Source organism: Cinclus cinclus, chromosome 31 (assembly GCF_963662255.1).
Source record: "Cinclus cinclus chromosome 31, bCinCin1.1, whole genome shotgun sequence".
Lineage (NCBI taxonomy): Eukaryota > Metazoa > Chordata > Aves > Passeriformes > Cinclidae > Cinclus > Cinclus cinclus.
In genome coordinates, this window is record NC_085076.1 from 932809 (window position 1) to 950207 (window position 17399).

At 48.5% G+C, this 17399-nt stretch overlaps 1 protein-coding gene across 4 annotated transcripts in view; it reads right to left on the reverse strand.

The window, feature by feature from the left end:
• The window catches only part of ASH1L (ASH1 like histone lysine methyltransferase), a 67038-nt gene extending 50619 nt beyond the window's left edge, over window positions 1–16419 (reverse strand). For all 4 annotated transcript variants that reach the window (XM_062511650.1, XM_062511649.1, XM_062511648.1 and 1 more), the window contains exons 1-2: window positions 16288–16419; window positions 9172–9688 (exon numbers count right to left, since the gene is read on the reverse strand). In XM_062511650.1, the coding sequence (XP_062367634.1) occupies window positions 9172–9588 (417 nt within the window). In that variant the 5' untranslated portion in view covers window positions 9589–9688; window positions 16288–16419. The remainder of the gene's footprint in view (window positions 1–9171; window positions 9689–16287) is intronic.
• Between the last annotated feature and the right edge of the window lie 980 nt (window positions 16420–17399).

Consider the following 17399-nt stretch of genomic DNA (forward strand, 5'->3'; position numbering starts at 1 on the left):
GCCCAACACATCTCTGCAGTTCAGGGGATAAGTCTGCTCCAAGCAGGGGCTGGGAATGGAAGGCTCTGACCCCTGATGAGATAATTCTGCCCATGGTGCTGATGCCCCCAGCATAAGAAGGACATGGAACTGTTGCAGCAAGTCCAGAGGAAGCCACGAAGTTGCTGAGGGGACTGGAGCCCCTCCTCTATGGAGGCAGGCTGGGAGGGCTGGGAATGTTCAGGCTGGAGAAGAGAAAGTTGTGTGGAGACCTCAGAGGCCCTTGCAGGATCTGAAGGGGCCCCAGGGAAGCTGCAGAGAGACTGTTCATCAGGAACTGGAGTGACAGGACAAGGGGGAATGGGTTCAGACTGAAAAAGGGGAAATTTAGGTTGGATATATGAAAGAAATTCTTCCCTGTGAGGGTGGTGAGGTCCTGGCACAGAATGCCCAGAGAAGCTGTGGCTGCCCCTGGATCCCTGGAAGTGTCCAACCAGGATGGACAGGGCTTGGAGCAGCCTGGGATGGTGGAAGGTGTCCCTGCACATGGCAAGAGGGTGGGACTGGATGAACTTTAAGGTTACTTCTACCCCAACCCATTCTGGGATCCTGGGATTCTGTGGAATAACTTAACCAGGAGGTTGGAGCCTGGATCCAGCTGAACACCAGTGAGATGAGAAGCAGTTGTGTGGATAATGTGGGAGCCTCCGCAGTGACCCCCAGGCACCCCAAATCCAGGGCTGCTCCTTCCTGCGGGGATGGAGCAGGACGGGGGGTTCTTCCTGCCCACCTCCAGGCCTGGCACTCACATGGAAACTCCTGAGTCAGCATGACACCACCCTGAGCCTGCAATCCAAGCCTCTGGCCACGCTCCTGGAATTCCCTGGGGTAGACTCTCAGTGCCAGAGAGTCACTAACAAGTATTAAAGCCAGCAGCCTTCGGAGAGCTGCATCCTCCTTTCCACGGCCTGAAATTCTGCTAAGAACTTTGGAAGTTCCTTTGCTCAGCAGACTTCAAAAATCCACCTAAATACTGACTTGGGAATTCAGCTCCTCATCCCTGTATTTGCTCAGCCATCAGTGTATCCACACTCATCCTTCTTTCTTCTGTTCCTCCTGGATTCTCTGCCAACCCCCTGGGCCAGGTTCTGTGGTGCTCTCACACTGCCACTGCTGGGTATCCAACACCTCTTGGCAGGCTCTGCCTTTCCCTGCTCACCTCCATTTCCAAACAAAGAGCTTGGAAGTTTGAGTAGACATTTAAATAATAAATACATAACTAACAAAACCCTTCCAAACACCAACTTTGATCTGAGCAAGATGCCAGGATTCTGAAAACAAGACTTTAGCATCAAACACAGATCCTTTGAAAGCTCAAGGAGTGTGCCCTGGAAAGCTTTTTTCTTATCTAAGGGTGAGTGAATTTTCCAAGTACACTGAAAAATTATTCCAAAGAACATGAATAGCAAAACAGGAACTATCTAGTGAGATGCCAGACAAGACATCAAAAAAGTCTGTAATTTTTTTCAGCATTTTTAAACCCAAAATTCTTATATGGGAATTATTTTTTGTGCCATAATTCTACTTAACAATCAGCATGATTAACAGAAACATTTAGGAGGGAAATTTTTAAGGACAAAATTTCATCCAGTAACTTCTAATAGAAGTATCTTGAGATGTTTCCTTTGGAGAAGGTTGCAGTGGCTGCAGAAACATTAAAAAAAAACTCCCAACATCAGCCACTGAGTCAAAGCTGCTTCTTGCAATTCTGTATCATTAAAAATGTTAGATTTTGGATGGAGTGAATAGCAGGTATTGCTTCCTCTAAGGAGGATCCCACTGGAAGAATAAGGGCATTGCAAAATCAAACTGCAATCATGCACAGCACCAAACTTCAGGAATAAAAAGGACATTTTCTGTGTGGAGGCATCAGTGGAAGAACTGGACTCCACTGCTCATACACTGAGGGAATCAGGCAAATCACCTTCAGCCTCATCAGCCCAACTCTCCCAGCACACGCATCCTGCCCTGGACTCCCCCGGGAAACACCCCCAGGAACAAACCCCAGAACACCCCCAGGACATTCCCTGGAACCAACTCCAGAACATCCCCAGGACAATCCCTGGAACCAACCCCAGAACACCCCCAAACAGGGTCCCAGGGACCCCCCAAACACAACCTATAGGACACATTCCCTGAGTGCCCCCAGGACAAACCCCGGGACACACATCCTAGACACACTGGCAGGGCACAGCCCCAGCACACCCCTTCCTTCTCCTCGGACACACCTCCCAGACTCCAGGACACACAGCCACATCCTGGACACACCCTCCAGGCCAGCACCCCCGGGACACCCCCACGACACACAGCTGGACACATTCCCAGGACACTCCTTAAGAGGGGTCCCTGGGACACCCACCCTGGGATCCACCCCCAGGACACCCTCTGGGATACCCAGGCAGGACACACAACTGGATACACTCCCAGGACACTCCTTAACTCAGACCCCCCATGACACCCCCCTGGGGCACCCACCCCGGGATCCACCCCCAGGACACCCCCGGAATACACCCCCAAGATACACATCTGGACACATTCCCAGGACACTCCTTAACTCACACTCCCTAGGACATACCCCTCAGGACACCCACCCCAGGAAACACCTTGGGATACACACCCCTCCAGGCCAGGCTGTACAGGACACCCCTCCAGGACACATCCTGGATACACCCCCAGGAAACCCCCAGGCCAGGCTGTACAGGACACTCCCCAGGACACCCCCAGGCCAGGCTGTACAGGACACCCCTCCAGGACACATCCTGGATACACCCCCAGGAAACCCCCAGGCCAGGCTGTACAGGACACCCCCCAGGACACCCCTCCAGGCCAGGCTGTACAGGACACCCCTCCAGGACACCCCCAGGCCAGGCTGTACAGGACACCCCTCCAGGCCAGGCTGTACAGGACAACCCCCAGGCCAGGCTGTACAGGACACCCCTCCAAGACACCCCTCCAGGACACCCCTCCAGGCTAGGCTGTACAGGACACCCCCCAGGACACCCCCAGGCCAGGCTGTACAGGACAACCCCCAGGACACCCCTCCAGGACACCCCCAGGCCAGGCTGTACAGGACACCCCCCAGGACACCCCTCCAGGCCAGGCTGTACAGGACACCCCCCAGGACACCCCTCCAGGCTAGGCTGTACAGGACAACCCCCAGGACACCCCTCCAGGACACCCCTCCAGGCCAGGCTGTACAGGACACCCCCCAGGACACCCCTCCAGGCCAGGCTGTACAGGACAACCCCCAGGACACCCCTCCAGGACACCCCTCCAGGCCAGGCTGTACAGGACACCCCCCAGGACACCCCTCCAGGCCAGGCTGTACAGGACAACCCCCAGGACACCCCTCCAGGACACCCCTCCAGGCCAGGCTGTACAGGACACCCCCCAGGACACCCCTCCAGGCCAGGCTGTACAGGACAACCCCCAGGACACCCCTCCAGGACACACCCCGCAGTGCTGCAGCCTGTGGCCATGGGGTCAGGCTGACCCTCAGCTCAGCTCTCCTGTGGCAGCTGCAATCTCATGGACACGCTCAGGAACTTCCCCCTGGAATCCTCCAAATCCACAGCTGGGGAGTGCAGAGCAGCCAGCACTGTCACATGCAGAGGGGACAGGAAGGGTGCCCGGCTTCCCTGGAATAACCCCCCGTGCCCACACAAGCGTTCTGGGAGATGGGAAGCAGAGAACTGAAGAGGAGCCCAAGTGTCCTCAGTGCTCCAGGGGCTGCTCCCATGGAGCTCTCAAGGTGTCCCTGTCCCCTGCTCCTGGCAGTGCCAGGTGCTGCAGGCTGGGCTCACAGGGCAGCACTCAGCACTTCGTTCCCGCCTGAGCCCTGCTTGCCTGCCTGACTGGCAAATGCAGAGTTTTCTATCACAGAAACACAAAGTCAGGTTTTAATCTGACAGCGGAAAAAAGAAAACAACATCAACATCTCCTGAGTGTTTCACCTGCTCTCTCCTCCTGTCTCTACAAGCATCTGCCTCAAGATTCCTCTCTGTTGCCTCAATGCTGCAATCGAATGGACAATGCCATAAAAAATAGACTAAAAGAGTTTTCCTGGAATTCCATGCCTTCGCAGCCCAAATTTCAAGCCCTGCTCTACGTTCCTGTGGTGTCAGATGGAATGAAATGGCCCATCTGGGCACAAAGCTGTTCAAAAGGGTGAGATTACATTGCATCAAAAAGCATTTTGTGCTTTAAAAACTGAAACATTTGTTCCTGTGCAATCTTTAGTTCAACTGTCTGGTTTAAGAATCCATCCAATAAAAGTATTGCCCAAAGCAGTTGCATAAAACATGTTACATTTCCATAAAATTGGTATTATTCTTAGTTTGACACTGAACTGAACTGAAAATTCTGTATCTCCTATGTGAACATCTAGTTTCTTGATTTGCACCATTCATCTGAGAAAAATTAATTCTAGGTTATTTTGATATGAACTATTAACAGGCTATAATCCATCAGTGGGGACATGGGTTAGTAGTGGCCTTGGCAGTGCTGGGGGAACAGTTGAACTGGAAGATCTTAAAGGCCCTTTTCAACCTGAACAATTCTGTGATTCCGGAATCATCACAGGCACCAACAGCAAAAAAAAACTTTATTCTAAAAAGGGCAACAGGGTTTATTACTGCTAGATCATTATTTACTGTCATTATGGTATTTATTTGCAAAAAGCTCAAAGGTAGCTGATCTTTCCTGAGAACAGGGACATCTATCAAGTCTGGTGTCACACTTCTCAACTAAACCCAAGTCACATCACCTGAAGTAGTTAGAGGAACCCAGTCTGTTAATGAAAATATTGTTTGGTATTTCTCTTGAGAGTCACTAGCAAGCAGTAAGGATTCTTTAATGCACATACACAGATTTACCCATTCTTGTTTTGGCTGTTGTACTTCAGGCCAGTGCTCAGGCTACAACTCAAACAAGCATTCTGAGGAATCACAGGAACTGTTTTGTAGTTATAGCATCAACATAGTCTGTGCAATTCCCCAATTAAAAATGCAGTTTATTTTTCTAAAAGCAACTCTGAACTATCAGGAAAACAATGATCCTGCAGAATTAGTGTAAGACAAAAATTTACGTCCCAGATCCTGCAGGAAATATTTTCAAGCTATCCAAAAAGAAAACAAATAATTTTTCAGCTTTTTAACTTCTTTGTTTGAAACTTTTTCACTTGGTGGCTGTGATTTCATCAGCAAACTTCCCTGTAAAGCTTCCCTGCATGACCAAAGGCAAGAGAAAGAGCTCCAGGATCCTGCACTCAGCAGTTTTACACAGGAGTAAGGAGATGGAGCAGGAGGGCGAGTCCCAACCTGCTGCCCTGTGTTACCACTGAGTTACACAGGCTGCTACTGTCACTTCTTGCCTTTTATGTGCTAAACCTTCACTACTGCACCTTTGACAGCACAGCTAAACCATTCCTACACACCATCCTACAAACTAATAGGGGTAGAATGTTGATTTTTGTTCAAGGCTCAGGTTTTTGGGCTTAGCACAGCAACATCTGCCTGCTCCAGTATACTTTTGAAAGAATGAAATCCATACTTGGTGTCAAAAAGCAAACTGAACACTGCCTGGTTACTGCACTACCTGCTAATTTTGTTTCTTGTAACACCTGGGAACCTCAATCATTTTGGGGTTTCCCTTTACTATTCTATGATTTTTCTTCTCAGAAAAAGATATTCATTAGCTTTCATGTCTACACATATCTGGAGGATAAATTGTAAATATACAAGGGAAAATTTCTCCACTGAAAGGGTGGTCAGGCATTAGGACAGGCTGGCCAGGGCAGTGGTGGAATTACCACCCCTGGAAGTGTTCAAGAACATGTGGATGTGGCACCTGGGACAGAGTTCAGTGCTGGGAAACAGCTGGATTCCATGATCTGGGAGGGCTTTTCCAACCTGAATGATTCTGTGATTCCAACTTACCTCACCCTTTTCAGACTGGAGATAAACCCTATATGCATATACCTGAAGACACTCCCCAAGTTTTACGAGTCCTGTCAGCACTAAACTTGAAGAAAAAAATCCTGTCAGAGATGGCACTACAAAGGATTTTCCTACTATTTTCATTTTAACACTGGTATTCCCAGGAGAAAAATTCCACTATTTCTGTTTGTCGTTCAGTGGTTAACTGTGCACACTGCAAGTGCTACATTTTCATTCTAATTCTTTCTTGCTCCTTTAAAAGAACAGAAAGTTCTGTTTCAGAGCTCCAAGTAAAGCCACACCTGGCTCTGAATGGGTCACATGTTTGCATTCCCCTCCTCTGCATCCACAGCAAGAATTCATGGATAGCTTTCCTTTGCTGAAGTGTAATTTGTAGTGCTAGAACCCACTTTATTACATGGCAGTAAGACAAAAAAAAACAACCCTTGGGTATTATATTCAAAGCATGTGATAGTTTCAAGCTATCATTGCCATTTATTTCTACACAGACACTTCTAATCCCACTTCAGGAATCAGCAGGATGTTGTTTAGTGTCATTCCTAACAATCCAAAGTGCAAAATGGCAGCAGGGAACAGACAGACTTAAACACCATATCAGAACAATTCAGGAGAGAGCAGGGGATCTAAAGTGAGTTACCATGAGTCAGGGATTTGAAACTCTTGCAAATAATGCAAATTTAATGCAACAGATCTGCATCCTCTGCATCACAAACCAGGGCTGCTCGCCAGGCAGGAGAGCAGTGACTGCACTGAGAGGAGCTGCAATCTAAAACTGACCTGGTATCAACGGTGTCGTGCACCACATCAGTAATAGTCTACAACATCACTAATATTTGCCTCCCTTTCTACTTTCCATTTGAAATGGGATGGATCTCTGGGAAAAAAAAAAATCCTGGTGTACCAAAGATGTCAAAGATGAAAAAACCCTGATGTCACCACGCAAATTAAAATATTGATTGTTTTTTCTGGTAAAAACTCCCAGGGCACGATCTCTTGATGCAAAGGGAAAGTCTCCAGACACAGCAGTGCCTTTCCAGTATAGAATCAGGGAATTATGGAATGTCCTGAGCTGGAAGGAACCCACAGGGATCATCCAGTCCAACCCCTCATCCTACACAGACACCCCAACAACCCCACCCTGTGCTGAGAGCATTGTCCAAAGGCTCCTGGAGCTCTGGCAGCCTCGGGGCTTTGCCCATTCCCTGGGGAGCCTGGGCAGTGCCCAGCACCCTCTGGGGGAAGAACCTTTTCCTATATCCAACCTAAACCTCCTTTGATTAACTTAACATTAAACCTCCCTCAAATAAGAGATTTTCAGCTGCAGGGGCCACCTCAATTCAGATATCAAGAGAAATCACTGGCTGGATATTCCAGAAGGCTGAATATTCAACTCATTGCAACAGAACCTTGTCAAAAAAAAAGAAAATAAATAAATAAATGAATAAAATAAAACCATCAGCATAATAACAAACTGTGATTGACTCTTCCAATGATTTTCAAGCCAAAGTTTGAAACATCATTAGAAATAATAAGCTTGTTCTGAAATGGAAGAATGTAGAATAAAGGCCATTGCCAAAATTTTAAGTTATGCAACATACACTTGAGAATTTCTTGTTCAATAGGTTGACTAAAAACACCTCTGTTTCCAGTGGAGGAAAACCCCAATGTGAGTGCACTGTAGAGTCTGGAAAAGGCAATTTTAGTCCTTACATGTAACACCCAGCACACTTGTTTTGTCAGCACATAATTTATTGCTCAGAATCCCAGACTGGTTTGGGCTAAAAGGGATTTTAAAGATTTCATTCCACCCCCTACCATGGACAGGGACACCTTCCTCTATTCCAGGCTGCTCCAAGCCCTGTCCAACCTGGCTTTGGACACTTCCAGGGATCCAGGAGCATCGCTGTGCCAGGGCTTCCCCACCTTCACAGGGAGGAATTCCTTCCCAATATCCCATCTAACCCTGCCCTCTGGCAGTGGGAAGCCATTTCTCCTGTCCTGGCATCCAGGCCCTTGTAGAGTCTCCCTCTGGCAAGCTCCTGCAGGCACTGGAAGGCCTCAATGAGGTCATCCCCAAATTTCACTTCTTTTTAAGGTGACTCTTCCTCAAGGCCAATTCCAGTCAGGGTATGCCAGGGGAAAGGAAAAGGTCTGGGTAAATCAGACAGACATCACCTCAGCACAAGGTGAGGAATTTTCCTTCCCCCTGGGCCTGCTCTACCTTAGGAGATTTGCCAGGACAGATTTCTGCAGGAAGCCTTGAGAGCAGGACACAGGCCGGAGAAATGGAAATGTTTCAGCCTTGGAAACCTCTGGAGCAGAAGCCCCCTGAGCAGACAAGCCCAGCAAAGGAAGGACTCCAACTTCCAGGGATTTCCTGGATTCTCCTGCTGAATCACCTGGCAGTACTAAACAGTGGTATATACTAACATTTAACAAAACTTTTATGTTTATTGGGAAAAAGAGCAGGCTGTAACCAAACCCTTCAAAAACTTAGGATCTATGCAACTACATTTGTAATCTTTGCCATTTATCCTATTTTCCCTATCTGCTACTGCTGCTCTTACTGATAACATCATGGAGATCATAAAAACAAATCCTCCAGGCAGGGCTACTTCCTGGTGCTTGGAAAAGCCCTGGCATGTCTCTCCAGCCACTGCATTTACATGCAGGTTATCACCAGGGCTGGTTTCTAACCCATTTGGAAAAGTCTATTTTACTTTACAGACCCTGCCCGAGCCACTCGTGGCAGTGACAGGTGAGATACAGCAAAACAACTGGTTCTAACAGGTAGGCAAAAACATAAATGCAACCACCAGAGACAAGCACAGCACATGCAGAGCCCCATCTCAAGAGAGACAAGGCATCCAAACCCCTTGACTTTGTTACAGAAAAGAGACTAAGAATCTCCCCATTAATTTTCAGAAATGAACCCACTTCAAGTGAACATGGGAATTATCTTTCACTGCTGTTGAAACGACAAATTGGCAGACTGTGAAAGAGCATTTTTTCCTGCTAATGGCCACAAAATAAAACCATTTCTAACTCCAGACACTTCAGTATCAGAGGTTACACAGAAAAACAGCACAACACGGTGGTGCAGAGATGATGAAGCTTTTAAACACAGCTTAAATGTAGCATGACTTGCAAATCACCCCGCAGACACATCACTCACTTGCTTCAAAGGACAGTGCTCGTTCTTCTCCTCTGTCATCTTCCCACTCTTGGGAGCCCTTCTTGGCTGTTTGATGCTGGTTTTTATGGCAGGCCGGCAGACATAATTCTCCAGGTTCTTGGGAGGCTTTTTTGTCCTCTTTGCTTGAAGGCCAATCTTCAGTTTGAGGTTTCCCTCGGAGAAGTTGGTTTCTTTCACTGAGAACTGCTGTGCATCGCCCAGAGCCTCGCTCTTCCCGCTCTCTGTGCTCCCCTCCCGGCTCTTCTTCTTCCCGTCCTCCTCGTCCTTGGTGCAGCCTTCGTGCTCTGCTTCCCCCTTGCCCACCAACGTGCCAATGTTTACCACAGAGGGGCTTTTCCCACAAAACCCTTCAGAATCAGAACCCAAGCCTAACATAGCAGTATTCCGAGGGTCCATCACAGGCGGAATATTTGCCTCCAGGTGATTTTAGGGAAGATTTACAGAGATATGTTCCTCAGGAGAGCTGTTCCGCTATGGGCAGTCAACATCTTTCACTCTGTGGGAGGAAAAGACAGACAGAATAAACTTGGATTTTCTAGCAGAAATTAAATTAATATTAGAACCAATTAGAAAGTGAACAATTGTATTTCAGACAAGCACAGCAGCTGATGTACCAAGACACCAACCCTTCCAGCCACCACAATTTACCACTGAAAACTGTTTCACAGATAAGTGAAAAATAAAAAGTATGTGAATATTGTAATTTCCAAATTATCCACAGGACACTTCAAATGATGGCTACAAATTTTAATACTGATCAAAGTAATTTTTTTTATTTATAACCAGAGCCCAGTTAGTTCTAGTCTTGCTGCTTCTGGATCCACTGGAAGAGCTGCATCTAAGGAAGGAGCAGGCAAATGAAACCCATGAGAAAGCATCCAAAGCCCAGAAATATTCTGGTTTTAATTATCTGAGCCACCAGGAAAGTTGAGCCTAAGCCACGTGTGCAACAGTTTACAAACACGCCACAAAATCCGCTTGTTAGTTAAGGACTTTCCACAATTCAGGAAGAAGGATGGGAGAACAGAAGCCAAACCCCACCAAACATTCACACACTGGTTTGTGCTTCCTGAAGCATGGGAAGAGGGAAGTCCACACTTCCAGCAGTACAGACACTGTTAGGAATATAGAATTGACCTATTTAGCATAAAATAATAGAGGGGACCTTTTAATCTTAATGACAGCTAAAGTAAATTAGAGTCAAGCTCTAAGTTTGGGAAGGTCCCCAGACTCTCGTGCAGCACTGACCTCCTGCTCACCACACAGACCCCGAGCCCTGAGCTTCCCTCCCTGCCAGAGAACAAACCAAACCTGTGCTTGTTGCAGTTTTATCAGACAGACAAAAATCCCAAAATCCCAGAATTGTTTGGGCTGGGAGGGACCTTAAAGATCATCTCATCCCACCCCTGCCATGGGCAGGGACATCTTCCACTGTCCCAGGTTGCTCCAAGCCCTGCCCAACCTGGCCTGGAACCCTTCCAGGTCTGGGCAGCCTGTGCCAGGGCCTCACCACAAAGCCATTATTCCCCCCTGTCCTGTCCCCAAACCCTTGCCAAATTCTCTCTCCATCTTTTCTGCAGTCTCCCTTCAGGTACTGAGAAGATATTTGTTCTGGGGGCATTCTAAGGAGAAAATGCTTAAATATCTTTAGCACTTAAATACCTTTATCATTTTTGAAATGTAATGGATCAGACACAGGTCTGAAAAAACACTGACTTACTAAAAGTGCATCACAGGCACCAAACCAGTCTGAATCTTCTGTCCTTATCTTCTCTACAGTCATTAAGGCTGAATTGTGAGGAACAGCATGGAAAGATGTCATGAACTCCAAAATGAGTTTCAAAAAAGGTCTCAAGGAGTCCAGCACTTTTCTGAGATGTTTGGCCTCTTGGCAGGTCAGCAGTAACCCACTGGAGCACAGAGCACTGGCAGGTCCCACAGCCCCCTGGCCAGACACAAACTGGGGAAGCAGCAGCAAGGAACTGTTTTTGGGGTGGCTCCGGAATGCAGGAAAGGGGAAAGGATCAGGAACGTGAAAGGTGACACCAGAGAGCACCAAGGCAACTGCAGTGGACACAGGTTGGAGGACACATGCCAGGATTAATGGGGACTCAAGAAATGCTGCTGGCAACACCAGATGCAGCCCACCACAAAGCCAGGCTTCCCTGGCTACATCCTCAGAGAAAACAAACTTATTTCCATGTGTTCTGTGCATGTTATTCACAGGGTTTCTATCTGCAGCTCTGGCTTTCCAACTATGCACGTCCTCAGAAATCAAACCTGCTATTATTACTCATAAGATCAGAGGTAATTAGATGAAATCTCCATTTTACAAGGAGAAAAAAACCAACTGTGACACGGACACAGAAAGTGAGTCAGTGGCACTGCTCAGTTCAAGGCCCAATGTTAGTCCAACAGGCTTCACCAAGTCACCAAAAATGGGCTTTTTCATATACATCAATGTGCAAGGAAAACTGGCCAGCAGGTAAATAATTCTGAGCTAAAGAATTTGTACTACTCAAGGCCAAGAAAAGGGACAATCCCAAACGCCATCATGCAACTCTCAAATTTGTGCTCACACAACTATTTCCTTCTCTAGTGACTAGGGTGCAGAGCAGTGAAAATACTTCAGACATTTCTTACAAATAAAACTGATCAGCTTCAAATACGAAACCAACAGCAAAACTCATACACTGACCTTAGAAACTGCAAGGCCCAAAGTGCACGGTGGGAATCAGAGCAAAGGAATGTGCTCACATCCTATACTGTGCTAAGAGGATCAGTAACTATCCAGAAACAAAGTCACTAAATTGATGGCTCCCACAAACACAGAGCAGGTCATTTATTTATCCACTAATTGCTCTTAACACAGACAACAAAAATGCCAATCCTGGCCCTAATCACCATTTTGCCCCGATCACTGTAATCTCCTCCCAGCTCCCCAGTTACTCCACTAATTCACAGGATGTGTGTCTGTCACTCGGATCTCATCTCCCTCAATCCCCATGTGCTGCTTCTTCCCTGCCTTATCAAGTTCAAGCTTCCTGTCACTGTCTCCAAAGGTGTTCACAAGTGTACCTTGGCTCTTCCCCTGCTCCTGTTCCTCAGAGCTGTTTCCCCAGTGATGCCACTATTTGTTTTCTTTTCTCACTTTACTTTCTCTGTGCTACTCCTCACACTGCGTGTGCCTCACTCGCTGCAGGATCTGTTCCATTCCTCGTGCAGGTTGTGCCTTAAAACCTTGTGGATGTCAAAGCGAATGAGCAGCCAACTGGTGACAGCCACAGTTCAGAGGCAGCTAAAAAAACCTGCATTAATTTACCCTGAAAACTCTGATGCTTTGGAACTTTAAAGACCTAAAATGATCATATTTAACCATGTGAGATAAGGCACTTATTCGTGTCTCTGCTTTTCCATGTTTGTTGCACAAAGTTCCAAGTCTTGCTCTGAATTATTCTACATCCACGGGGTCTTAGGTAAACAAAACTTTTGCTGGATTGAAAACCATTCAGAAGCAAATCCCTGCATGGCCTCTCAAGTGATGAGCAAGACACATCCTCACCATCTCCCAGCAAAGCAAATCACATCAAACTCCCAGCCCCTCAGCCAGGAGGTTCTGTAGATCTCAAATCCCTCCTGGAACTGTTCTTCCCCAAAAACTTAACTATGCAGGATTTTAATACCCATTTTGACACGTGCCACCTGGAACTAAGTGGCGTTCATTAATGATTTCTCTAATGCCATACAGTTTTAATACCTGGCATTCAACCTTATTCCCCTGGTGTCACATCCCAAGTCCTTTCTGCCCACCAGCTGCTAAGATTTCTCTTCTTCTGATCCTCTGCTTTCCCAGAAAGAAAATGCCAAGGGTTGATTCTACTGCCAGATCTCAGATATGTTTCTCCACACTCCCTCAGCAATATTAACTGAGATTTCCCCCTCTGTTCAATCCAGGACGTTGTGTTCATTCCTGCTGCTGCTTTTGTCAATGAAAACACACTGTCATGTCATATTTGGAAGGTGAATATTTTTCTTTTGATTATTTTCATTTCTTCAGCTCCAAGGGACATTAAAACCAATTCAGCCAAGTGTTAGAAATCCCAGAATATTACTACTAACTCCATGGCCTCCCACAGCCCCCTCTCAAATTCCTTGTCTTCTTTCATTTGCTAAGGAAAAAAAGAGAAAATTTCTCTCAGAAAAGAGAAATAAAAAGTGGGATAAAGCCTTACAGTATTTCTCTGCATCCCAATCCCTGAACAGGGGTACGGGAGCACAAGGCCCCTGGATCACCTGCACAAGCAACCTTAAAATGTTTGGAGATGGAGACATTTAACAGGAATAAAGCTCCTGATTATTTTATTTTTGTTTATTTTTAACAAATAAAACATTTTCCAATTGGAATCTGCTGGATGTGTTTCAGTCAGAAATCCCAGGGGACCTGTCTTGCCAGGAAGAATATTCCACAAGAGTGCTGGGAGCAGAGGCCACGCTCAGGGAAATCACCTGGAGCAGGACCCAAGTTTTGTGGGAGAAAAGGCAGAGGACAGACATGATAACACCCTGCAAGTGTGCAAGTGGGAAGCTGAGATACAATTTCTCCTGGTTTTTAACCTGGCCCCAGCTGACTCCCTACCTGACTGCAGGTCTGGAATCACAGGGCTGAATTTGGAGGTTCCCCATTCATATGCAAATCAAGGCAAAGTTGCTAAAATCTGCATAATCAACACTTGTTTGATGGGAGCAAAGGTTCCTCCACCCTTAGGCTTCGAGTGCCAGCATCAACCAACCCAACGCTGACTGCCGAGGGAAAAGCAATTTGGGAATTCTCCTAAAATATTATCCCATCTGCTACAGTGTGAGTCAGGGGTTCCCTGAGAGGTCTCAGAAAAATTCCAGGGGATTTTTCTGGACAAAACCCATTTATTTCTATCCATCTAGTAAAAGATAAGGGTCACAGCAAACCAGCACTTCCCCTTTAACTCCAGAGAGATGCCTTTGGTTATTCCCAATCCACCCCAGTGCCAGAATAGTCACACCTGTGCCTCAGGTGATGGACAGAAAACCAGGGACAAACACAGATTTTGCTTTCACAGAACAATCACAACAGGTCTCATGACAGATTTTTTTTCCCCTTTGCAAGCTGGATATGGTACTCATGACCTCATTGGAGTGGGAAAATGTGTCCACAAAAGCACCAGCCTTTCCAACAGCAGCAACAGCAATTAATTTAATTTCTAAAACATCAACAATCCCATAGACAACAATATCTATTTAAAAACACCTTCAATTCACTAACTACATGTGTTATTGCCACTTTTCTCTTGTGGAAACAGCACTGCCATTTTTATCCACATGTCTGTCTTCCACCAAGGAAAAAACTGCTTTTTATATCCTTCAGGACAGTTTAAACTTTCGAAAACAACTGGGGAAAAAAAAAGCTTCTTCTGGAAATTGTAACTCAAATTTTGTCACTGGTTATTATCACTCAAACCTTTTTAGGCAACTGCGACCGCCTGTAGCAATGAATTCAAATCCAAAAAGAAGCTGTGGTAATTTTGTCTTTTAAACCAAGATGTTTCAGACTTAGAACTCTTCAAAATGAAAAAAAAGCCTCTCTTTTATACTCTCAGACAGTTGAGAAAAGCTTTGAGTAAGAACACTTCTTAAGAACTCAAGCAGGCAGACAGATGATGATTTTAGAGCCCATCTCTCCCCATATGTTCAAGCAGCTGCCAGAACTTCCCCGTTTCCCACAGAGGCACCAGGGATGATCCCAAGGTCCTCAAGGATGACCATGGGAAACACAAGTCTTAAAGAATTCACCCCAAAACCCCACACCCCTGGAAAACAAGTGCAGGTGCAATCTAAATAACTGCAAGGAGGACAGCCAAAACAAACCAGGAAAGAAGGTGCACTGCTCCTGAAAATGAAAACTGAGGAGATTTCAACTGATGAGGGTTAAGCCACAGGTTCTGCCCCTGCTTCCAGAGCTCCCACCAGCTCCAGTTTCCCTGCCTGGCTCCAGACAACACACAGCTAGCAGGAGAGTGAATGCATGTCCCGAGGCCATCGGATGGAAACCCACATTCCAAGCAGCTTCCAGTTCTCTGCTACACAATTAACAGGATGAAGAACCACAAACCAAGGGCCAAAACCAGGAGTTAGAAAGTCAAGAGACCACGGAGGAGAGAAACAATGATGGGAACACATTTTGGCTTTTGATGTAAGAGATCGGTAAAGCCAAGATAAGGCTCAACCACCTAAACCCAAATGAACGATCAATAATGCCAAAACAGGATTAAAAACACAATGAAAGTAAAATTTCAGAAGTATGATTTTGGAGAAGGGGATGACAAAGTCTACAAGACATTGACCCAGTAAACCAGCCAGTATCCCAAAACCCAAAAAAACCACATAAGTATTTAGCAGAGACCCCCGGCTCCGTTCCCGGCGTCCCCCGCCCGTCACACGGGGCAGGACCGCGCCGTGCCCGGGGAAACACCGAACTTCGGGGATGCGCAGCCTCGGGCACAGCCCCGTTCCGCAGGGAAACGGGGGCCAGGAGCGACACCCCGGTGTCAGACGACACCCCGGCCCCCGTCCGAACGCGGCTGTCAGCCTCCCGCAACACCAGGGGGCTGCCCCGGCCCGGGCCCCGCCGCCGCCGCTCCTGTCACCGGGCCCCGCCGCCAGCGGGATCCCCCGCCCCTCGCCGCGGTCCCTGTCAGGGATCCCCCCCCGGTGCCTCCCGATGCGGGTTTGGCCCTCAGGGACTCCCCGGCCCAGCCCCGGCTGTCAGGCACCCCCGCCCCGCTCCCCGTCCGGGTCCATGCTGCGCCCCGGGCCCTGCCGGGGATCCCCCCCCGCCGCCCCCGGGGATCCCCCGCCGTCGCCGGGGATACCCAGCGCCCGCCACCGAGCCCGGAGCGGGGATGCAGTGTGGGGGTGCGGGAGAGATACGGAGGAGATGCGGGGGGAGGGGGGGTTGCGAGGCGGCCCCGCGGCGGATCCCGGCGCGCCTCCCCTCCCCCCGGGCCGCGGGCCTGAGGCGGTCCCAGTCCCCGCCCGCGCGCCCGCCCGCCCGCTCCTCACCGTGTCAGCGGCAGCGCGGCCGGGGCCGAGCACGGGCTGCTCCGCGCCGCATCCCCGCGGCCGCCCGGGCGCGGACGGGGCCGGGGCGGGACCGGGACCGAGCGGCCGCCGCGGCGGGGCCTGAGCCGAGCGAGGCGGCGGAACCAAAATGGCGGCGGCTCCTGCTCCGCCGCGAGCGAGCGCACGGCCACGCCCCCACCGCCGGCCACGCCCGCTCAGCGCCAGACCACGCCCCCACCACGGCCACACCCCCGCGGGCAAAGGGCGAGGCGGTCACGCCTGGCCACGCCCTGCTTTGACCACGCCCCACATTTTAGCCGCGCCTATTAAACCACGCCTCTTTCGTCCGGGCCACGCCCACCTGGAAATGTGGTCCGGAAAGGGAAAGGATGGGAAAGGAAAAGGAGCTTTTTACCCCAAAGTGATGCAGGTGGGGTTTTTTAATACACAAATCCACCTTTTCTTGAATGCCACACCCACGCTCTTGCGTTTAATGACTCAGTTCAGAGTCATTAAATCTTTCAGTGAATCTGGAATCATGGGATGTTAAGGGGTTGGAATGGACATTAAAGGTCATTTGGTCTCAACCTTCCTGCCATGGGCAGAGACATCTACCACTACACCAGATCACACAAGGCCTTGGACTCCTCCAGGAATCCACGGGCAGCCATAGCTTCTCTGGGCAGCCTCTGCTAGGCCCTCCCCATCCTCACAAAGGGGGATTTCTTCCTAATGAGTGACATAACTTTTCCCTCTGTCAATTTGTACCTGTCACTCCTCGTCCCATCACTACAGTGCCTGATGAGGAGTCCGTCTCCATCTCCCTGTAGGCCCTTTACATCCTGGAAGGTCTTCTGAGGTCTCCCCAGATCAATGAAACCATGAACAGCAAATTGTTTTTGCACTATGCATGCAAAATTCAATACTGAAGATCCAGATGACTCCTTAGGAATGAAAACCAGGCTTGTCCCTGAGCCAGCACTGACCTGGAAGTCTAACAAAATATTGGGGGCATCAGGATGAGCATTCTCAGCAGGGCAGGGAATGATCCTGCCCCTCTGCCCAGCCCTGGGAGGCACCTCAGGAATTCTGTGTCCAGCTCGGGCATCCTC